Raw genomic sequence first — 24,429 nt, 5'->3', positions numbered from 1 at the left:
AACCTTAAAAAAGCATAAAAAACAGTTACACTGGCTGTTGGAGATTTTTTAGACTCTTACTTACTGTTTCAGGAAACAATACTTGTACATAGCCACAAGGAAAAGACCCTTACCCTATATTTTGCATTGAAGTATCTAATGCCCAAAGGGCATTGTAATCCTTTTGAGAAGGTGCCTTGCTGAAAACTCTTCCTGAAAGAACAGGAAGTATGAGTCTAAAAAGCCCTTTAGTGGTTAGTGTAAAATTTATAAGATTACCATTTTTGTTTTTATTAATAAAGTTTGTGAAACGAAATAAAAATCACATTTTTTTAAATACATGTAATACAAAAAAACGATGATAGCTTCTTTTCAATAGCTTTATGGATCCGTTCATTACACAGAGACTCTAACTGTTGATTTTCTTTTTTTTTGTATATCCAATTTCACTTTTTCACTTGAAGGGAACCTGTCACTAGCTTTTGGACTTCATGCAGCTGGATTTTAGTTACCCACCTCCATAGTGTGACGAGTTGTACTGTACTAGGCTTTATCTTTGCAATGTAATTGTGCTCGATGCTGCTGGAGGGTCTCGGACTCCTCTACAGTAATTTATAAGCTCCCTTGCTGATTTATATTGAAACACTTGGTCTTGACATGAACATGCTTGGAAAGTTAAACCCCTGTTACCTAACATCATGCTGGTAATATAGTGGTCCAAAACCTGTGAAAACGATCTGTTTAATACTTGTTTTCCACATAAGGCTGTGTGCCCACGATGCGTTTTTAATGCGTTTCTGCAGCATTTTTGCAGCTGCGGAAACGCATTAAAAACGCATAGTAGAAGGTCTGCCATGTTCCCCAATGATAATCCGCATGTGCTGTGCACATGCTGCGGAAATTTCCGCTGTGGATTATCATTGCGGGAAAAAAAGCAGCACTACCAATTATTTTGCAGAAATGCTGCGTTTTCGCCGCCATTGACTTGCATTAGAACGCTCCAATTCCGCAAGACTGCATCTGTACTTGCTTAATTGGCGCGTTCTAATGTGCGGATGGTACCCGGGTGTGGAGGAGAGGAGAGTCTCATCCACACCCAGGTACCATTAAAAAAATCTGTTAAAAAAAGAATAAAATAAAAAATGTATATTTACCTTCCGACGGCCTGCGCTGCGCTCCTACTTGCTTCCCGGCACTTTGCAGTGGATTGAAGGACCTGCGCTGACGTCAGAGTCATGTGATGGGTCACGCGACGCTGACATCGGCAGGTCTTTCAATCCATCGCTGCCGGCAGCCGGGACCGAGCGAAGCAAGACAGCGCGGGCCATCGAAGGGTAAGTATATATTTATTTTTTTATTTTTAACCACTCTTTCGGGTCACACTATATAAATCCATGCTGTTTGCATGGATTTATATAGTGACCTAGTTGTCACAAGCACTTTCCAAGTGATGCTAATCGCTTGGAAAGCGCTTGTCAATCCGCATGCAGAAATGCATGTGAAGAACGCTTCATTTCCGCATGTCCCTGGCAGGAAAAACGCATGTACAATCCGCATGCGTTTTTTTCTGCCAGGGAGATGCAGAAACGCTCAGGAAAAAATCCTGAGCATTTCTGCATCGTGGGCACATAGCCTAAAGGGAATCTGCCTTCAGCTTTTACATTTCATACTGCATACAGAAGTAAATACCTTGGACCTAATCAGGCTGATATACTTACTTTAAAAATCCTTGTCAGAATAGCTGTATAATCCTTTAATGTTTTTTATCTTCACTCCTGTAGTTTCAATGACAGCTCCTCAATGTTGTCCTCTCTTCTGCCGCTGAACTCTCTCACTGCTCAGTACAAGCTGCAGCTATTAAACTGGGGGTGGCAGAGACTGAATACACCTGGACTCATTAACCCCTTTCTGACATTTGTAGTAATAGTACGTCCTTGTGTCCTGGGCCTATTGGACCAGGCGCGTACTATTACGCAGAAAGTGATCGCGCCCACACACAAGCGGTGCAGGGCGATCGGCGCTGGGTGTCAGCTGACGCTCACAGCTGACACCCGGTGCTATGTGCTAGGAGTGGTCCCGCACCGCTCCCAGCACATTAACCCCCGAAATGCTGCAATCGAAATCGATCGCAGCATTCCGGGAGCAAAGGGAGGTAAGCACCGTTACTTACCTTATTTCCGGCGTCCTGCACTGTCTCTGCAGGGTCCCGGTAGTTGTCATGATGACATCCGGGTCACCAGACAGCAGGAAGTTAGGTAAATCGTGCTCAGTGCGCAGTATACCTAACTTGTGTGCGCAGGGCTGCAGCCTGCATTGCATAGAGATGCTGCTGCAGAATTTCTATGCTATGCAAGTGATCTGGGTTCAAAAAAATGAAAGTCCCATAGTGGGACAAAGTGTCAGAAAAAATGAAAAAAAAAATATAAAAAAAAAATGAAAAAAATAATCCCCAAAAAATATAATGTACCCATAAATAAATATTATTCTGAAAAAAAAAAAACATAATTAAAGTACACATTTGGTATTGCCACATCCGAAACGACCTGACCTATAAAACTGTGCCACTAGTTAACCCCTTTAGTGAACACGGTAAAAGAAAAAAAAAATTAAAAACAAAGCAAAAAACTGTTTTATCATACCACCAAACAAAAAATGGAAAAAAACGCGATCAAAACGACAAATGTAAATAAAATGGTACCCCTGAAAACGTAATCTTGTCCCACAAAAGACAAGCCGCAATACTGCTCCATCAGCCAAAAATAAGTTATAGCTCTCAGAATAAAGCGATACAAAAAAAATTATTTTTTCTATAAAATAGTTTTTATTGTGCAAAAGCGCCAAAACATAAAAAAAATATATAAATGGGTTGCCGCTGTTAACATACTGACCCGAAGAATAAAACTTCCTTATCAATTTTACCACACGCGGAACGGCTTTAAAAAAAAAAAATAAAATAAATTCCTGAATTGTTGGTTTTTGTTTATTCTGCCTCCCAAAAATCGTAACAGAAAGCGATCAAAAAATGTCTGGTACCAATAAAAACGTCAACTCGTCCCACAAAAAACAAGCCATCACATGACTGTCAGCCGAAATATGGAAAAATTATAGCTCTCAAAATATGGCGATGCAAAAACTAGTCTTTACAAAAAAAAAAGCGTCTTTTAGTGTGTGACAGCTGTCAATCATAAAAACCCAATATTAATCTGGTATCGCTGTAATCGCACCAACCCGAATAATAAAGTCGTCTAATCACTTATACCACACGAGAAACGGCGTAAAAAAATAAACTCTAGGGTTAGGGTTGTGCTAGGGTTAGGTATAGGGTTGTGTTAAGGTTAGAGTTGAGATTTTTTTTATAGTAAAGACAAAAAAATGACAACGATATGGCGACTAGTGTTGAGCGCAAGTGCTCGCTACTTGAGTTTGCATCGGGTGCTCGGGTATGTACCGAGTATCGCTGGTGTTCGAGTGACATGCTCGAGTCTCCTCCCCATATGGTTTGCGGCCAAAAAACCTTGCGGGGATTGCCTGCCATGCACAAGCGATCCCTCCATGTTTTTTTTGGGTGCCTAACAACCGTGAAACATGCGGGGCGGGGACTCTAGCATGTCACTTGAGCACCCGCGATACATGGTGCATACCTGAGTACCTGATGCAAACTCAAGACTAATGACAACTTATTCAATATGATGACCTAATGTTATCAAATTCTGTGTCGTACCTCTGGGATCAAAATGTTCACTATACCCCTTGATAAAATAATTAAGGAGTCTAGTTTCCAAAATGGGGTCAGTTGTGGGGGGTTTCCACTATTTAGACACATCAGGGGCTTCTCAAACGCGACATGGCATCCGCTCTCAATTCCAGCCAATTTTGCGTTCAAAAAGTCACACAGTTCTCCTTCCCTTCTGAACCCTTTCATGCCCAAACATTGTATTTTCCCCACATATGGGATATCGGCGTACTCAGGAGAAATTGCACAAAAGTTTTTGGGGTCCATTTTCTCCTCTTACCGTTGTGAAAATAAAAAAATTGGGGCTAAAACATCATTTTTGTGGAAAAAGTTAATTTTTTTTTTATTTTCACGGCTACAGGTTATAAACTTCTGTGAAGCACCTGGGGGTTCAGGGTGCTCACCACACATCTAGATAAGTTCCCTGAGGGGTCTAGTTTCCAAAATGGTGTCACTTGTGGGGGGTTTCCACTGTTTGGAGAGCACCTGATGTGCCTAAACGCAACATGGCGTCCATTAATTATTCAAGCGAATTTTTCATTCAAAAAGTCAAATGGTGCTTTTTCCCTTCTGAGCCCTTCTGTGCGCCCAAACAGTGGTTTTCCCCCACAAATGGGGTATTTGCGTGCTCAGGAGAAATTGCACAACAAATTTTGGTTTCCATTTTTTCCTGTAACCCCTGCAAAAATAAAAAAAAATGGGGTCTAAAGTAACATTTTTGTGAAAAAAGTTAAATGTTCATTTTTTTCTTCCACATTCCAAAAATTCCTGTAAAGCACCTGAAGGGTTAATAAACTTCTTGAATGTGGTTTTGAGCACCTTGAGGGGTGCAGTTTTTATAATGGTGTCATGTTTGGGTATTTTCTGTCATAAAGTCCCCTGAAAGTCACTTCAAATGTGATGTGGTCCCTAAAAAAAATGTTTTTGTAAATTTTGTTGGAAAAATGAGAAATCGCTGGTCAACTTTTAACCCCTATAACTTCCTAACAAAAAAATATTTTGGTTCCAAAATTGTGCTGATGTAAAGTAAACATGTGGGAAATGTTATGCATTAATTATTTTGTGTGACATATCTCTCTGATTTAAGGGCATGAAAATTCAAAGTTTGAAAATTGCAAAATTTTCTAAATTTTTGCCAAATTTCCGATTTTTTTCACTAATAAACGCAAGTGATATCAAACAAATTTTTCCACAATCATGAAGTACAATCTGTCCTGAAAAAAATCTCAGAATCGGGGGGATCAGTTGAAGCGTTTCAGAGTTATTACCTCATAAAGTGACAGTGGTTAGAATTGTAAAAATTGGCCTGGTCATTAACGTGCAAACCACCCTCGGGGGTAAAGGGTTTAAAGGGATTGGTCACTTTATTTTAACAGATGTGTTGGGGACATGATTCTGTATAACTTTCTAGTATATAAGTATTACCAAGGGTAGGCCTCCTCACAAACTGCACAGCTCTTCTGCAAGTTAATGGAGGACATAATCAGACCGGTCCATCCACATTCTCCATCCCATGTGCAGTGTTCTCGGTTGGAGAAGGCTGATGTACAGGATTGATCACATGCTCATTTTAAGAACAGAACCTCTAAAGTCTGGGAAGAAAGTTTCACTAACATGCAAGCAGAACTTTACAAAGTTAAAGAATCTTTTATCTTGCTATATTGGTAAGTGCTACAAAGTCATATCCCCAACACATTTGTTAAAATAAAGCTAAAGTGGACAACCCCTTTAACTTTCTATTTAGCTCATTTTACTGTTATGATTATACAGCCATTGTACATTTTCAAGATCAGTACAACAGCCTCATCAGGTCTAGAATATATACTTCATGTATTCAAATTCTATTTTAAAATCTGGTAAATCTGATTTAAAATGAGATTTACATTTTGGAAAGTGTGTATGATGGTGTTAGTCATTCATTGCCTACAATCAACATATGAACATGACAAAGGAGAACAGAAGATGACTCTTAAGGTGTGGCTTCAGTGATGTTTGGCACAATCCTGTCACCTGGGCAGGATTAGAGCAAACAGGAAGCCTCTTCCTTATCATAAATTATTTAATAAAGCTTCTTTATTCCTCTGGCTCTAGGCAATAGATCTCCAGGATCCGACTCTTGCTAGAATAAATTAAAAAAATGGTTGGTGCCTTAAGCCAGTAATTGGAATTTCCCTTTGACGCTGAAGAAATGTTAATATAACCTGCTGCTTTTTTCTGCAGAATGCTGTTGTGGCATGGATCTCGTATGTCTAACTGGGTCGGCATACTTAGCCAAGGCCTGCGTGTGGCTCCTAAAGAAGCTCCAGTAACTGGATACATGGTGAGTAGCGTTCTGCAGGGCATTAGTGTGCTTCTCTGGTGTCGTGGTCGCCGTAGCGGCTTCTTCGCCAGGTTGGATCACTTTGAATGTGGCTGTCACCTTTCTGAAGATGTAGGCTAGAACTCAAGACATATTTACATGGCTAAATCCAGTACATTTTTTCTCCCCAGTTTGGAAAAGGAATATATTTTGCTGATGTCTCCTCAAAGAGTGCAAATTATTGCTTTACAACCCGAGATAAGAATGTGGGAATTATTCTGCTGTCAGAGGTAATGCCGGCTCTGTGGACTACTTGAGTGCGAAAACTGTACGGTAGTGTATAATTGTATAGTGTCATCTGCATTTGGAATTAATTATCGCTCCAAACTCTTTAAGCTCTACATCGTCATGAGTAATCGAGAATTGGCATAAACAGGAAATTTGACCTCAGTCCAATAATTGCAGGTTATCCGTGTCGCTCTGACACATTCCCATACACCTTATATAGAGAAGTAACCATTCACACACACACGCTGCTTCCAGCACATGACATGTTGTATTCTGTAGCTGCTAGTACTTTTACCAATGATTTTGAGCACTTTTTATCAAAGAACCTTGCTGTTGGCATTTTTGACTTGTCTGTCTGAGATGCTAATTTCACTTGTAAGTATTACATTAAACAAATCTCTATAAGTTGGTCATCGACACCTCTGTGTGGTCATTGTTCTATCATTTCGACCATATTTCTGTCTCTATCAGGTTGCACTTGGTAAATGTAATGAACTTCTTGCTGCGGATTATGATGCTCAGAAAAAGCTGAAAGGCAAAAACAGCACCAAAGGCCTAGGTCGTAGCGTTCCTGACCCCAAAAAGAGCATTCTTCAGTAAGTTACTTACGTATATAAGAGATTCATCTATAGCAGGGGTCCTCAAACTACGGCCCGCGGGCCACATGCGGCCCGCGGAGGACTTTTATCCGGCCCACCGGGCTATGGACTGAGGAGAGGAGAGCGATGTCAGCGCTCGCCCTTCTCCCCCGCCTGCTCAGGGCCCCGGCAGGCGGATACTTACCTCTCCATGTGCCTCTGCAGATCCTCTGTCTTCCTGCTCTGCGCTCCCTGTGACGTCTCAGGTCAGAGGGTGCGGTGACGTCTTTACACCGCACCCTCCCGAGTGCCGTCACAGGCAGCGCAGAGCGGGACAACGCCGCCGCCGCGACGCTGGAGTCCAGACCAGAGTAGAGCAGCGGCAGCAAGTGAGAAGTGAGTATTGGATTTTTTTTATTTTTTTTTTAATGTATGGAGGCATAGGTCATTATATGGGGGGGTGACCTCCTGCAAGGGGTATAATATGAGGGGGTGACATCCTGCATGGGGCATGATATGGGGGGGTGACATGCTGCATGTGGCATTATATGGGGGCGTGACATGCTGCATGGGGCATTATATGGGGGCGTGACATGCTGCATGGGGCATTATATGGGGGCGTGACATGCTGCATGGGGCATTATATGGGGGCGTGACATGCTGCATGGGGCATTATATGGGGGCGTGACATGCTGCATGGGGCATTATAAAGACAGGGGGGTGACATCCTGCATGGGCCATTATATGGGCGGTGACATCCTGCATGGGGCATTATATGGGGGGGGGGGAGGGACATCCTGCATGGGGCATGAGATGGGGGGGTGACATGCTGCATGGGGCATTATATGGGGGGTGGCATCCAGCATGGGGCATTATTAGGGTGGAACAGCCTGCATATGGCATTATAAGGGGGAAACAGCCTGCCTATTGGGGACATTTACCTGCCTATTGGGGACCTATGCTGCCTATTGGGGACATTTACCTACCTATTGAAATACCTTTTGATTTAACTTTACTTGTTCTTCATTTTAAATATTGTATTTGTTCCTGTATTGTTTTTTTTACTACAAAATAAGATATGTGCAGTGTGCATAGGAATTTGTTCATAGTTTTTAAAAAAAACTATATTCCGGCCCTCCAATAGTCTGAGGGACAGTGAACTGGCCCCCTGTTTAAAAAGTTTGAGGACCCCTGATCTATAGTGTCATGTCATGCATATGTTTCTGCTAAACAGACCACCTTATACATGAAGAAGTACTGCATAGCTTTAGTTAATTTCAGCTGTTGACTTTTTTTCTGCTCTTTTCTATTTCTCCGCCTTTTTACAGTGACGGCGCTGTGGTTCCCTTTGGTCCTCTCATAGACACAGGCCTTATGAATAACGATGGCTACACCCTAAATTACAATGAGTACATTGTGTATGACAGCAGTCAGGTCCGGATGAAATATTTGCTGCAAGTTCAGTTTAACTATGAATCACTGTGGTAACTGCAACGTCTGACATTTCTGGCCCGATCAGGCGCATATACATGAATCCTGCTGGAAGAGATGGCACGTGCTTAAATAGCCAAAGTAGAATATAGTGTGTGTTTTCATTGTAGCCTACTGCACCAGTTTTTATTAATCCGCACTATTTTGTAATCCTGTTTCTTAAAGGGATTGTCCACTACTTAGATATAAATGACAGCAATCCACTGTGTACAGACAGATGTAAAGCGTATTTGGAATTAGACTAGCACAATTCTATGTTCACTGTGTAGTGGCTCTTAATGACGTGAATAGAAGCGGAGCTGCGTACCCCAAAAACCCGCCACTCACCAGTGTATAGAGCTGAGTCTGACTCCTCACACTTTTACACCCCCCTGTAAACAGATGATTTGGGGAGTGCCGCACTGCTATTATCTATAGGTCATTAGTATCCAAGTAGTGGACAGCCTCTGCTACTGTTAAAGGTATAACCAAAAAACGCTATTAATTGTTCTTCTAGATTAATCATATTGACTCTTAATGATTTTGTTTTGGAAATGTTGATTTTAGATCTTCTCCATTAGTAATAAAAGTAGGATGTCCTCTTAAATGTGTTACTTTATGATAAAATAAAAACCATTAAAGCTTAACATGATATTGTCTATTTCTTTTGATCCTTTTCTATAATAAATTAGGAGATAAAAAAGGCTTCCATGTTTGTCTCCCTCCTACAGACCTCCGATCGGAGGTTCTATGGGCAGTTGTGAACACCTTATCGGTCTGCAGCGGCGACTGTCTGATCGCTGCGTGTTCAGCTCCCGGATGCAGTTGTAGTTAACATTCATCTGGTTTTTACTCTCTTTAGTGCTTTTTCCATAGTGTACTGAAGTTTAGGAGATATTGTTGTATATAAAATAACATCAGCCGTGCGAGAGTAACACAGGACTGTATTAAGCCACGTGGGTACACATTATTTTACATAGTTTTTATAGCACTGGAAGTAAAACTACATTCAGATGACTTAAACCAAAAAGAAGGGGAAGACAAAGACCTCTGATCTGCAGTATATAATAACAACGATTGAACCCAGAAGAAATAAAATATCATAACATTATTAGAATTTTAACTAGGGGTTCAAGTAAGTCTCAAAAAGAGAAAAAGCCAAAGGCCTCTTTGTCAAAAGAAAAAACCGCGGGGTCGGTTTAAATATCAAAATAATTTTATTAGAGCAAAATATTAATACATATAGAAAAATCCACATATGGTGAGAAAAGACATGTTGCTAAAATATTGACAACAGTAATGAGTAATGGAGGCTCATAGAAACACAGAGGATTCCAGACCCTCAATCAAAATAGACAGAAGTTCGCCCCCACACACTGATAGGCATGCATAGCAGCCTCCAGGACAGCAAAACTTTAAATATAGATAAAGATCGAAGTAAGCTTGGCAATGAACACCAGACGGATGTGACACGACAGTGTAATATATTAAATACATGCTGTACCTGGGGACATATCCGCGTTGTGGGGAGAGGGCTGGAGAACCACACAAGCGCCTCGACGCGCGTTTCTCCTTCCGGCTTCGTCAGGAGCCTCCTGACGAAGCCGGAAGGAGAAACGCGCGTCGAGGCGCTTGTGTGGTTCTCCAGCCCTCTCCCCACAACGCGGATATGTCCCCAGGTACAGCATGTATTTAATATATTACACTGTCGTGTCACATCCGTCTGGTGTTCATTGCCAAGCTTACTTCGATCTTTATCTATATTTAAAGTTTTGCTGTCCTGGAGGCTGCTATGCATGCCTATCAGTGTGTGGGGGCGAACTTCTGTCTATTTTGATTGAGGGTCTGGAATCCTCTGTGTTTCTATGAGCCTCCATTACTCATTACTGTTGTCAATATTTTAGCAACATGTCTTTTCTCACCATATGTGGATTTTTCTATATGTATTAATATTTTGCTCTAATAAAATTATTTTGATATTTAAACCGACCCCGCGGTTTTTTCTTTTGACAAAGAGGCCTTTGGCTTTTTCTCTTTTTGAGACTTACTTGAACCCCTAGTTAAAATTCTAATAATGTTATGATATTTTATTTCTTCTGGGTTCAATCGTTGTTATTATATACTGCAGATCAGAGGTCTTTGTCTTCCCCTTCTTTTTGGTTTAGTGTATATAATCGGGTTAGACTCCACTTTTAGTGGATTCGTTATAGGTTCTCCATTCAGATGACTATTGTTCACTTCCACAAAGGATCTGTAAATATTGGCCCAACACTTCCGTGCTGCTGGATCCCCTTAAAATGAATCTTTCAGCAGGTTTTTGCCACCTAATTTGAGAGCAGCATAATAGAGACAGAGACCCTGATTCCAGCAATGTGTCACCTAATCTTCTGCTGATAAAACACAGCCCAGTAACACTAGAGGACTAGTAATCCTGCCACCACATTCATGAGCTCTGTATAACCCCAATTCTACCAGATTGGCAGCTTTCTGGGTACACTGTGCATAGGCAGAAATCTGCCAATCAGTGGTCGGGTTATACAGAGAACTGATAGATGTGCAGTAGAAAACAATGATTTTATCACAACTGCATCAAGCAGCCCAGTAAGTAACACATCGCTGTAAACAAAGTCTCTCCCCCTACATTATGCTGCTCTCAGATGGGGTAGCAAAAACCTGGTGACAAATTTCCTTAAATGAATGAAGTACATGATGTTCTGGCAGCAGTTAATCGGAGGTAGACTGTAATGACGGGACGCCTCTAGTGTTCATATGAGGAGTGGGCTGGGATGTGGGATGTTTGATCTCAGTGCCTGCCGTTCTTAGGATTCTGTGTGCTTGTTGCACATCAAACAAGCATATGTCTGAGTACTGGAAATTAATTCCATTTCTACTGTATGTATAATGTGTTGACTGCATACAGATATACATTTTCATTCTTTTTCTTCATTGCTCTTTGCATGTCCTTGTGCTGATTCCTTAGCTTTTTTACAGCCTTAGGCCAGAAAACACAAACCTCTAGAAGCTAGCAGACACAAATTCCTGATATTACCCACATCCTGCCCACAATCCAACCATGTCTCGCTCACGAGTTCTGCTGTGCTAGACACAGTTAACCAACACATATTTGAGGTTTCATTGCTTTATTTCAACAGATTTCCTTCGAATGATATGTACGGACATAGGGTTAATGTATGTCTGATTAAACTAAGTTGTCTCATCTAATGTAAAAATCTAGATCCACACGTGTGAGGCCCCTGATGAAGCCCATAAGCGTTGTTTCATGGTCTCAAGCTGTAAGGCAGGTCAGCATGTACAGTTTCCCATACTGATCTCCGCAGGCTATCTGACATGCCATGGAGGAGGCATCGCTTCCGGTTAGAGGATATGGCGACAGGCAAGTAACGGCTCCATCACAGTGGAAAACTCCAACCTAGAAAGACAGAGTATACATTGGAGTAATGTAAAATATAACAATGCAAGGATTTTACCCGCACTAATGTCCACCCACCTGTGAGAAGGGGCTGTGTTTCCAAACCTTCACGGTGTGATCAGTGGACGCCGTGATAACAAGATTATCCATCACACTGAGGCAAGAAACCGAAGATGCATGGATCTGAAAACAGAAGCACAGCCAGTTGGAAATAATTGGACGTCACACAAAATTCTGCTGAAATAATAGATTTCTTATCTAAGTCAGTGTAGGGAAACATCTAATCTTCATAGTAGAAGCAGAACATTACCGAGTAATCTACATGAATATGGTTTGCTTGCGTGTCACAGACTATAATCATTCTGTTGTCCAGTTTAACCACATCTACTATAACAATCAGTCATGTTAAAGCCGCCCTCCACCCTGGCACTGAACAGAGACTATACACCACAATTGTATGGTCAATCTGGTGCCCTCCATTTGCGTCCCCTGCTAAGACTGGCGTTCCAGTTATCTTGGCATAGGGAGCAAAGTGTTCAATCTGAACCACTCCTCCCTTCCCATTTTTGTGGAGGTGTGTAGACATACCAGTGTTCCCTACGCAGTTGCAGTGGCCATCTTGAATGCAACAAGTCATGGGAGGAGGTAAACGGAGGGTACGATATATATGACAAATGTATAGTCTCTTTTCAATCCAGGTTTGAGGGTCACTTTGAAGGGGTTGACCACTTTCTCTCCTAAATGCAGCTTTCTTCACTAATTGACCACCACTTCTGTCCATGAAATGGCTGCTAGTGAAGGGACATGTGACCAGACCTGTCTATCGCCCTATCAAATTATAACTGTTCTTCCAAAATGTGCATATCTGATGAAAGACAAGCCATCTAAAATTGTGGTGGGTACAAAGCAGCCTGGTACCTGGGACTCCTCCACCTTCCCTTGTAGGCACCCCTCCAATGTTTGTTGCTGAGTAGGGTGCTATGTAATATACACAGACAATATTTTTTGTCATTATGGTATTTACGCTGCCAATAATAAAGTTATGATTAGATTTATAGTGAACTTTACCTGTTTTTGCTCCCATATGTCAGCTGTATTCAGACTTGAAGTTTCTGGGCTTTTAAGCCACAAGGTCCCAGCAGAATCGCATACACCTACAACAATAAAACAACAAATCTGATATTTTATTATTTTTATTTCCACAATCAACTAATATCAGGGACACCTCATATTGCCAAGAAAAAATGGTAATGCTAAGCAGTGAACTTACTGATCCATTTCAGGAGGGATAAAGGAAATAAAGAAATGTAAGAAAAAGATGCTCCAGCATTGTTTTTTTCTTGCGGAGTGCAGCTACTTACTAAAACAGACCTGAATAATCCTGTTGCACTATACAATCCAATATATCAAGTAAATGTAATGGTTTATTTAAAAAAATACATGTCGGTAATACACAAGATGCACACTTATGGGGGTTGTCCATGGCATGTCTAACATTTGCAAGGGACCGCTTTCTCTTCTGCTTCTCCCAATTGATACCATTAGAGAAGAGGAAGGAGAGCTAGGAGTGTGGAAACAGCAGAATCCTAGCAGTGAGTACATTACACACAGATAAGGTTCCCTGTGTCTCGTTATACATGCCTCAAACAACCCCTTGATTAATGTAAAACAAATCTGGTGCTTACCAAAATGTGGATGAGATGCAGTGATAATGGTGCCAGGATGTAGCTTTTCTTGGGGAGGGTAGACAGGTGGATCTGGTAGGGAAGTGTTAGCAACAGCCGCATCCTGACAAAGGAAAAAAAAATCTTGATAAAACATAGAAAAAGCAATAGTTTATCAATATTAAAGGGGCTATTCATTTTTACATAAATACAGCTTAAAGGGTCTTCCAGTTGGAACAAGTTACCACCTATCTATAGGATAGGTAATAAATTGTACGTTGGTGGGGTTCCCACTACGAGAATTCACACCGGTTGCCAGAATAGGTCACTTTTATCCCCGTTAAAGTGGCCACCACCTTATTCATCCTCTATACGACTGCTGGAGCGGTGGTCAATCGTGTACACTGCTGCTACATTCTAAAATGGGATAAAAAAGTGACCCATTCTGGAGGTAAGTGAAGGGCCTCTGGGTAGGTGATAACTTGTTCCAAACAGACAGCCCCTTTAAGTAAGGTTTTTTAAATCCTTACATACAGTACTATTCTGGTATTTGATATCAGTCTTTGTAATCTAAAACCGCAAAGAAGTGCAGATCGTCCATTTTACTACTCCATACGCCTCCGTGTATGATCCACTTCTGGTTTTAGCTTCTAAAAACTAATGCAAAATATTGTCCAAAATACAATTCCCATACCTGCACAGATCCAGTCTTGGCATTCAAGAGAAAATCTTTTCCTGACAGCGTGTGCAGCCGCATCTTCTGTGAGCTGGTGAGGACGGCGGACAACACCAAGGACTCTATGGCCACACTGTAAGCCTTCTTCGCTCTGCAATCATTTCAAATGCACATGTGAAGAGAAAAGTGCTATTGGAGAAATATAACATACGTATTCCTTCACATCATTGCCATTTATAACTGACCTTAAGCCACCTTGTTTAGAAGGGAACAAGCGCCAGCGTGATATGGTGAGATCACTGGACACACAGCAGAATGAAAGCTTGGTCGTGAAAATAATTGAGGAAATGCAGGATTCACCACACTGCAATAAATATAAAACAATCATCCAGGACAATGTTACAATAGTCAGGGTAATTCACATTTAAAGGAATACTCTAGGCAAAAGCAATACGCAAGTGTTTAATGGTTAGTCTATGGCCCAAGGAATGGCGAGTACACGACACAAGGGTTCTCGGCTAGGTGCCTCAGGCCCTGCATGAAGCATGACACAGAGAGTTCCTTATAGACCTTGTATTTACCTGTAGTGTCTGTAGAGTTTTTTGCTGGTTCCAAACAAGAATGTCTCCACACTCTCCTCCTGACACCACCAGTTCACCATCAGGGGACCACGCAATAGCAGTAACTGCACCCTTGTGACTAGCGACCAACGAAGGGTCTGTAAATAAGTTAATCAAAAATGTTACCCATACAATGCCTTCTTTAGATATTTACTCTGCCCAAATCATTTTTTCATACCATCTCTGCGTGGGGTTCCCCACAGTCGTATGGAGCCATCTTTAGCTGCCGTTACAGTCACATCAAGCTGAGGATCTGCCGCAGACGATGTTACAGCAGCTCCATGACCATGTAGAGTCTGTATCTGATCCATCTAGAAGATTAATTATTCATAATGCAGTACATGTCGATTAGCTTAAATCCTACATATCAGATGTTACTAAAACGTTGGATATAAAATGCTGTACGAGGTATATCTGGCTCACCTGAAGGGGGCTCCACTTTAGTACCATGGCATCAGAACCAGCAGTATAAACCACTAAATCACCATCATCTGAAATAAACGGTTAAAACAGACATAATAGAGTTAGCCAAATAAAGAAAATATTGCATAAATTCTCAGCATTTGTCAAAACAAGCCAGATAGTTAAAAGGTATGACTTCCTTCACTATATAGGATTTAACTTAAGAATGAGATAGATCTTTTTAAATAAGCATAAGTCAAATGAAACTTTTATCCTATATGGAATATTTGAATTGAATTGCAAGTGATCTTAAAAAGATTCTCCAAAATGTAATAAAATGGCCTCCTCCTTCATGTAATTCAACTTGCAGCCCATCCTCGTCCTGTGTCAGGATGGACTGCTGTCTGAAGAAACACAGCTCCAGAGAACTGTGTCTCAACTGAACAAGGAGATGTATCGTAAGCGCCCATACCGATGCTGTTGGAGAAGTGTGTGTGAAAGTAGAAGAAATAAATCTTCACCTTGGCTGGCTGCACACACGAAGAACTGAGTCTGGAGGAAAAAATCCTTCGTACTCAGTAAACCGAAAAGATTTATTTCTTCTCATGTCAAAGCCCTGCTCCTCAGCTCAATGGTATGTGTGCTTACAATACTGATCTTCAGTCAGCTGAAACAAAGATCTCGGGAACAGTTTCTTCAGACTACAGTTCGTCCTGATGTGATTAGGACGGGCTGTCGTGTGAATTACATGACATTTAGGACGGGCTGCCGTGTGAATTACATGACGTGACGGGGACCATTTTATTACATTATTGGAGAACCCCTTTAAGTTTCTTTGTTGTCTAGTGTAAATCAAGGAACAAAAAAATAAAAATCACAAAATAATCAAGATGAGCTACATTATTACTGCTCAAGTAATTTTTGTATTCTTTGCATATTGTACCTCGGCTATGTTCCGGCTCCCAGTATGCGGTGCTCTGATTTATCTCACTGTGGTGAGTTTGAATACTAGCGATCTCTGTCCCAGTAAGATCCCAGACTTTTAGGAAACCATCCCGACCAGTAGTGACGACACGTTTACCCTTATTAGAGAAGTCAAAAAAGTCAAATACACCATAGCAGATTAGGGAAAATGGGGAAGAAGAAACCATACACACCATGCAGAGAGCACTGCTGACTGCACTTTGATGTCCTGCAAATGCCAGGAGCAGGTTCTCATTCTGAATGTCCCAGAGACACACAGATCCATCTCCTGAAGATGAGACCTGTTAGAATAGGTAGAAAATGGAGATCAATACATTATAAATGCATGCATACACACACACTGTTTTAAGCAGGTGTGTAAAAAATTCTGCAAAGTAAGAAAGCTTTAACAAATAGATATGCCCCACCTTTAGCATTGCTGGATGGAAACCTAAAGAACCACACAACATATCAGACATGCAAAACCTCAGTACGCTTGGAAATCTGTTCAGAATTTTCAGCTGCATATACAGTACCGTGCTAAAGTTTAAGGCAGTTGTGAAAAAAAATGTTGCAAAGTAAGAATGCTTTCAGAAATAGAAATTATTTATTTTTCTCAACAAAATGCAAAGTGAGTGGAAAAAAGGGAAATCTAAATCAAATCATTATTTGGTGTGACCACCCTTTTGCCTGCAAAACAGCATCAAAGTATCAATTCTTCAAGTTACACCTGCACACAGTTTTTGAAGGAACTAGGCAGGGAGGTTGTTCCAAACATCTTGGAGAACTAACCACATATCTTCTGTGGATGCAGGCTTGTGGAAATCCTTCTGTCTCTTCATGTAATCCCAGACAGATTGGATGATCAGGGCTTTGTGGGGACCATGTCATTACATACAGGACTCCTTGTTCTTTTTTACACTGAAGATAGTTCTTAATGACATTGGCTGCATATTTGTTGTCTTGCTGCAGAATAAATTTGAAGCCAATGAGATGCTTCTCTGGATGATATTGCATGATTGCTAAGCATTTGCCTTTATTTCTCAGCATCGAGGACACCAAGAAACGGGCAACATTAAGAAGCATAGACCAGTGGTTGGCCAAGGAAATTTAGTGCTGCAGAGAAAAAACAACCATGCTTACTTAGCTTCAAAATCAGAAGATTTTCAGCAGTGTCATCAGCTCACACCTAACAGCAAGCAGTGGGACCCAGCTACAACCATCTACTGTTGGGAGAAGTCTGGCCAGAAGTGATCTTCATGTGAAAATTGTGGCCCCAAAACATACTTTGGAAATGGAAATAAGGCCAAGTGACCCAACTATGCACAAAAACTTAGGAACTGGGGTGCAGAAAAATGGCAGCAGGTACTCTGGAATGATGAGCCATTCCTCCAGCAGGTCCACAATCCCATATCCAGAAACTTGCACACCCTCACAAAAATCTCAAACACCTCAATCTACACTCACTCTCTGAATCCCTCCTCCCTCTTACAGACATAAATTCCTTACACGATGCAGATGCTGCTGCTGATGCCTTAAATAACACCACAACAGCTGCAGCTCTTGAATCGGTGGCCCCCCTCACACACAGAATCATAGAATGGTAGAGTTGGAAGCGACCTCCTGGGTCATCTGGTCCAACCCCCTGCTCAAAGCAGGATTCACTAAATCATCTCAGACAGATGTCTGTCCAGCCTCTGTTTGAAGACGTCCATTGAAGGGGAACTCACCACCTCTCGTGGCAGCCTGTTCCACTCATTAATCACCCTAACTGTCAAAAAGTTTTTTCTAATATCTAATCTGTGTCTCCTCCCATTTAGTTTCATCCCATTGCTTCTAGTCTTTCCTTGTGCAAACATACCAAAGCTCGCACAATCAATAGCAACCCTGGCACACCAGGCTGACTAAAGAACTGAGACGGGCTTCCAGGGTTGCTGAAAGGAGATGGAAAAGGTCCCACACCAACGAGCACTTCATCGCATTCAAACAAGCCCTCACCACTTTCAGGTCCACACTCACTGCAGCAAAACAAACATATTTCTAATCTCTCATATCCTCCCTGTCTCACAACCCTAAACAGCTATTCAGTACTTTCAATTCTCTCCTCCGTCCCCCAGCTCTCCCTCCCTCTCCACTTATCTCAGCTGAAGACTTTGACAACATAAGGCAAAGCTTTTGCCATAAGTTCCCATAGTCTCTCCTGACAACTACTCAACTCTCCTCCTCCAAAACCAGCTTCCCCGCCATCACGGAAGATCAACTTTCCTCTTTACTCTCCAAGTCACATCTCACCACCTGCGAACTTGACCCAATCCCATCCCACCTCATCTCTAACCTTACCGCAGTCTTCATCCCAACCCTAACCCACCTCTTCAACATGTCACTAACAACTGGGGTCTTCCCCTCATGCTTCAGACATGCCTCGATCACACCAATCCTCAAAAAGCTATCCCTTGACGCATCCTCTCTGTCTAGCTATCGCCCAATATCACTTCTCCCCTATGCCTCAAAATTACTGGAACAACACGTCCATCTTGAACTGTCCTCCCACCTCTCCTCCTGCTTCCTCTTTGACCGCCTCCAATCTGGCTTCCGACCGCACCATTCTACTGAAACTGCCCTGACTAAAGTCATCAACAATCTACTAACTGCCAAATCCAAGCGACACAATTCTGTCCTTCTACTTCTGGAACTGTCATCAGCCTCTGACACAGTAGACCATTCTACAGACTCTCTCATCTCTCGGCATCACACACTTGGCCCTATCTTGGATCTCATCATACATAACAGACAGGACATTCACTGTCTCCAACTCACACACCACCTCCTCATCCCGCCCCCTATCTGTCGGTGTCCCCCAAGGCTCATTTCTAGGACCCCTGCTCTTCTCCATCTACACCTTTGGCCTTGGACAGCTCAGAGTCTCACGGCTTTCAGTATCACCTCTTTGCTGACGACACACAAATCTACCTCTCCACAAAGGATATCACCTCCTTACTAACCAGAATCCCAAAATGTCTGTCCGCTATTTCATCTTTCTTCTCTGCTAGATTCCTAAAACTTAATATGGATAAAACTTAAGTCATCATCTTTCCCCCATCTTACTCAACCCCCCCACCGGACCTATCTATCAAAGTCAATGGCTGTTCACTCTCCCCAGTCCCGCAAGCTCGCTGCCTCAGGGTAACCCTTGATTCTGATCTCTCCTTCAAACCACATATCCAAGCCCTTTCCACTTCCTGCCGACTCCAACTCAAAAATATTTCCCGCATACGCACATTCCTCAACCATGAATCTGCAAAAACACTAGTGCACGCCCTCATCTCTCGCCTCGACTACTGCAACCTCCTGCTCTGTGGTCTCCCTTCTAACACTCTCGTACCCCTGCAATCTATCCTAAACTCTGCTGCCCGACTAATTCACCTGTCCTCCCACTATTCCCCGGCCTCTCCTCTATGTCAATCGCTTCACTGGCCCGCCACTGCCCAGAGACTCCAGTTCAAAACCCTAACCATGGCATATAAAGCCATCCACAACCTGTCTCTTCCATACATCTGTGACCTAGTCTCCTGGTACATACCTGCACGCAACCGCCGATCCTCACAAGATCTCCTGCTCTACTTCCGTCTTATCTCCTCTTCCCACAATCGCATACAAGATTTCTCCCGTGCATCTCCCCTACTCTGGAACGCTCTACACCAACACATCAGACTCTCGTCTACCGTGGAAACCTTCAAAAGGAACCTGAAGACCTACCTCTTCTGACAAGCCTACAACCTGCAGTAACCACCGTTCCACCACACCGCTGCACGACCAGCTATAACCTCACCTACTGTATCCACACCCATCCCTTGTAGATTGTGAGCCCTCACGGGCAGCGTCCTCTCTCCTCCTGTACCAGTCGCTGACTCGTTTTTGTTCAAATTATTGTACTTGTTTGCTATGTATACCCCCTTTTAAACATGTAAAGCACAATGGAATTAATGGCACTATAATAATAAATAACAATAATAATAATAATAATAATAATAATAATAAAAAATAATAATAAATAATAATGAGCCAAATTGTGAAATATTTGGCTGTAACATAAAGCATTTTGTTTACGAAAAAGCTGGAGAGTAGTACAATAAGTGTCTGCAGGCAACAGTGAAGCATGGTGGAGGTTCCCTGCAAGTTTGTGGCTGCATTTCATCTTATCGAGTTGGAGATTTGGTGAATATTAATACTGAGAAATACAGGCAGATAACTAGCCATCATGCAATACCATCAAGGAGGCATCTGGCTCCAAATTTATTCTGCAGCACCACAATGATCTCAAACATACAGCCAATATCATTAAGAACTATCTTCAGCGTAAAGAAGAACAAGGAGTCCTGGAAGTGATGATATGGCTCCACAGAGCTCGGATCTCAGCAACATAAAGTGTGTCTGGGATTATATGAAGAGACAGAAGGATTTACAAAATCTACAGACGACATATAGATATATTTTAGCATCATTTTCTTCATCACATAGTAAAAATATTTTTGGTTCTCACCAACATGCTGTCATCTGTCCATGAACAGTTGGTCACCCAGTCCTTGTGACATGACAGTAGACTGTGTGCAAGAATGGGGGGATTCACTGAGACGTCCCAGCAAAGAAGAGACTGTGACAGAATAAAACTCAATTACTAAACATTTACAAATAAAAGTATGTTGCATATTATATCTGACAGAATTTCCATCATGTCATTATATGAGCACAGTCTCACATCTGTACATTATTTTATTGGATGACGCAGCCTGACATGCGTTGTGGTCATTGTACATTACTTGGACTTCGTTCTCCCAAAAACACCAAGATATATCTCTTCATGATTGTACGGTTGTATATACAAGCGCCCACACTCTTCACTCTACTCACGTCTTCCACACACCACTACTCGCTTCTTACCCGGTCTTTCCCGCCAGTAGCCAGCAGGTTGCCACCTGGGCTATAAGCGCAGCATGTGACAGCTGCAGTGTGACCCCGAAGAACAGAGATGGGAGACATGGATGGAACAGCCATCATGAGATTATCCACTGACCACAGACAGATGGAAACATCCTCTGGAGTAAGAAAACATCACAATTATCTAATGAGGCAAATGAGAACTTCTATACTGAATAAACCATTTAAATATTAGATATAATTCAATATTTCCTTAAACTATTCAGTATTCAATCAATTATATGACCCACATTGATGGTAACTTGTTCATTATCTTAATGTATGAAGAAGTAAAAAACAATACATATGTCGTACCAATGTTTTAAAATAGATTGCAGCGATTCTCACCTGAAGCTGATGCTAGAAACTGGGGGGATAATGCCAGGGCCTCAACAGGTCGCTGGTGTCCACACAGAGTAAGATGACAAGAAGACTGTCCTGGTGATATGGTCCACACACGAATTAAACTATCGGAGCTACCAGTAGCCAGTGTGTTATCAGAGATCCACACAAGACTGCCCACCGCCACATTCTCAAAAGCACACTGCGACACGAGCGCTCCTGGAAAGAAAGCAAAATACTTGAGAACAGGACATTATGCATTTCTATAAGCCATAGAAACCTTCCCAGAATTTACCATTTTTAACTTTGTAGATGTAAACTGAATCTGAATGATAGCCAACAGCAAACAGCTCCCTGTCAGGAGAGAGAGCTACAGAAAGTGCAGGAGACAGGGCAGTCTTCACACAACCCTGTGCATGTCGCCTTCCGAGTCCGCCGGACGACACCTGCACCTGTACAGAGAATGAGATTCATCCGTAATCCTGGAAATGACACCTAGAGTCACCATTTCATGTTATGACGACATTACCTTGCCATCTTCTCCACCAGTCAGGAGATATTCTCCATGCCTCAAAAAGTTAGAAGTCAGTGCATAGCCACTGTGAGCCCTGAAACGAGACAGGAGAACTTGTGCTTCCCACGACCACAAGGACACGAATCCATCAAGACTTCCAGACACCACTACATTGCCATCTGATGAGAAGGACAGTGTTCTCACGGATGAGGAACCACAGAGAACCTGCAAGAAAAACGCTACTGAACCCCTCAATAATATGACCGGACCGGACAATGACTCATCAGTGGAAATCCTCACTTACAGCACTTCTTTTCCAATTCTCCAATTGAACTACAGATACTTTGCCATCCCAAGATCCCACAGAAACCACATGACGGCTAGGGTGAAATGCTGCACAGTTCAGAGGACTGGAGAACGAGCTGGAGCCTATGAGTGTGAAACGACTAGTGTCCCATATCTGGAAACAAAGGGTTTTAGAATAAATGAAAAGGAGTAGATTTAAAGGTACGAAAACACAAAATAAGAATTCCAGACTGAGGAGTTACCTTGATATCAAAATCCAATGAACAGGTGAGTATCTGCCTGCGGTCAGCACTAACACAACATCCTGTGACCTGTCGTCTGTGAGCTTCAATTTTGTGTATTCTGGGTAAAAAGAAGCAATACGTGAAATATTTAGGTAGGATATATAGCATCCAGTCCACATACCGTAATATTCATTGAGATCTATGACATTTCTTATTGTTTCGCAGATAAAACATCCAAACTGGATCCTGGAGTGGCCAACATGGCTTATGTTATGTCCATATTTCGGCCAACAGAGTCATGTGACGGCTTGTTTTTTGCGGGACGAGTTGACATTTTTATTGGTACTATTTTCGGGCACATGACATTTTTTGATCGCTTTCTATTCTGATTTTTTGGAGGCAGAATGAACAAAAACCAACAATTCAAGAGTTGTTTTTTTTATACCGTTTACCGTTTTGGTAAAAGCGATAAAGTAGTTTTATTCTTCGGGTCAGTATGATTATAACGATACCAAATTTATATCCTTTTTTTTATGATTTCCTGCTTTTGCATAATAAAAACAAATTTCACAGAAAAAATTTAGTTTTGCATCGCTATAGTCTGAGAGCTATAGCTTTTTTTCTAAGTCGATGGAGCTGTATGGCGGCTTTTTTTTTTTTTTTTTTTTTTAAACAAGATCATGTTTTCAGAGGATACCGTTTCTTTCCATTCAACCTTTTGATCGGCACTATGACGATAAATAAAAAACGTGGCAAATAACTATGCTTTATTTTTTACAGTGTTCACTAGTGTGACAGTTTTATAGTTCGGGTCACTACTATTTATTGATGGGGTTGGATGGCCGGGAGGGGGGGGGGGGGGGGGTTGGGGCAGGGATCGGCTATCACGTAGGCTGAGCTCCCAGCGGGGGGGGGTTGGGGCAGGGATCGGCTATCACGTAGGCTGAGCTCCCAGCGGCGATGATGCGGGCACAGCTCCTGTGTCCGGCACGATCACCATGACATACCTATATTTGTTTATTTTATTCCCTTATATAGGACCATTAATTCCACATTGCTTTACAGACATTATCATCACTGTCCCCATTGGGGCTCACAATCTACATTCCCTATCAGTATGTCTTTGGAGTGTGGGAGGAAACCGGGGAAGCCGGAGGAAACCCATGCAAACACGGGGAGAACATACAAACTCCTTGCAGATGTTGTCCTTGGTGGGATTTGAACCCAGGACCCCAGCGCTGAAAGGCTGCAGTGCTAACCACTGAGCCACCGTGCTGCCCATATGTCAAGGGTCAGGAACCCTTTTTCAACCATGAAGTATAGGTACATCAAAAGTTGTGAAGGGGTTCAACTACATAATACATGTGTGGAATGAGACCTCTTCTCATAGAGCCCCTTTCTATGACTTTCACTGTATGCTTTTTTATATGAAAGTGTGAGCATCTTACCGGCACCCATCTGTTATGTTCCATATCTCCAATGTTCCATCATATGAACCAACACAAAGCAATGAGTCAGAAATAAATGTACAACAAGAGACTCCATCACAGCCACTGTACAAGGTTCGGATTTCCTGCAAAAGAAATACAAGTAAATAACCTGAGCTATGCAGATACAAGTGTTACAAACCAGCATCAAGCCCAAAATAAATGTTTGTGTGGGCTAGTTTATAGAGTAACCATCGTTTTAATTTTAATTTTATAAATTAATAGAACACATGAAAATAAAAAACTTTGTAATATATCTTATCAGAGAAATCTGCAACTTTCTCCTCCAGGACTGGTCCATTTTCAAAATTCTCAGTTCACTGGTAAAATGTGTATTCAGTGACAGACTTTCCTATTACTGAGATAGGAGATGGCAGCTGCTGCTGATAAGAGTCTATATGATGAGAGTCTATGTGTAAGATATATTTCTTATTTTTGTGTACAATTGATTTATTAAATAAAAATTAAAACAACAGTTAC

General features: G+C 41.9%; 2 protein-coding genes across 2 annotated transcripts in view; one reads left to right on the top strand and one right to left on the bottom strand.

Annotated features, from left to right (window-relative positions):
* PARP2 (poly(ADP-ribose) polymerase 2) overlaps positions 1-8,870 on the top strand; it is a 104,344-nt gene extending 95,474 nt beyond the window's left edge. Inside the window, exons 16-19 of the mRNA XM_073671202.1 lie at positions 5,933-6,032; positions 6,203-6,301; positions 6,771-6,895; positions 8,206-8,870. Of these exons, the coding sequence (XP_073527303.1) occupies positions 5,933-6,032; positions 6,203-6,301; positions 6,771-6,895; positions 8,206-8,365 (484 nt within the window). The 3' untranslated portion in view covers positions 8,366-8,870. The remainder of the gene's footprint in view (positions 1-5,932; positions 6,033-6,202; positions 6,302-6,770; positions 6,896-8,205) is intronic.
* Positions 8,871-11,470: 2,600 nt separating this feature from the next.
* The window catches only part of TEP1 (telomerase associated protein 1), a 56,743-nt gene continuing 43,784 nt past the window's right edge, over positions 11,471-24,429 (bottom strand). Inside the window, exons 36-54 of the mRNA XM_073671201.1 lie at positions 23,911-24,035; positions 22,481-22,580; positions 22,237-22,392; positions 21,948-22,157; positions 21,714-21,870; positions 21,425-21,637; positions 21,041-21,195; positions 20,643-20,753; positions 16,297-16,404; positions 16,083-16,221; positions 15,161-15,228; positions 14,916-15,048; positions 14,699-14,835; positions 14,363-14,481; positions 14,136-14,268; positions 13,463-13,565; positions 12,846-12,931; positions 11,856-11,960; positions 11,471-11,777 (exon numbers count right to left, since the gene is read on the bottom strand). Of these exons, the coding sequence (XP_073527302.1) occupies positions 11,634-11,777; positions 11,856-11,960; positions 12,846-12,931; positions 13,463-13,565; positions 14,136-14,268; positions 14,363-14,481; positions 14,699-14,835; positions 14,916-15,048; positions 15,161-15,228; positions 16,083-16,221; positions 16,297-16,404; positions 20,643-20,753; positions 21,041-21,195; positions 21,425-21,637; positions 21,714-21,870; positions 21,948-22,157; positions 22,237-22,392; positions 22,481-22,580; positions 23,911-24,035 (2,502 nt within the window). The 3' untranslated portion in view covers positions 11,471-11,633. The remainder of the gene's footprint in view (positions 11,778-11,855; positions 11,961-12,845; positions 12,932-13,462; positions 13,566-14,135; positions 14,269-14,362; positions 14,482-14,698; positions 14,836-14,915; positions 15,049-15,160; positions 15,229-16,082; positions 16,222-16,296; positions 16,405-20,642; positions 20,754-21,040; positions 21,196-21,424; positions 21,638-21,713; positions 21,871-21,947; positions 22,158-22,236; positions 22,393-22,480; positions 22,581-23,910; positions 24,036-24,429) is intronic.

Source organism: Phyllobates terribilis, unplaced genomic scaffold, assembly GCF_046119375.1.
Source record: "Phyllobates terribilis strain yellow unplaced genomic scaffold, ASM4611937v1 Scaffold_1__5_contigs__length_1240528914, whole genome shotgun sequence".
NCBI classification, from domain to species: Eukaryota; Metazoa; Chordata; class Amphibia; order Anura; family Dendrobatidae; genus Phyllobates; species Phyllobates terribilis.
This window is presented reverse-complemented; position numbering and strand designations above follow the sequence as displayed.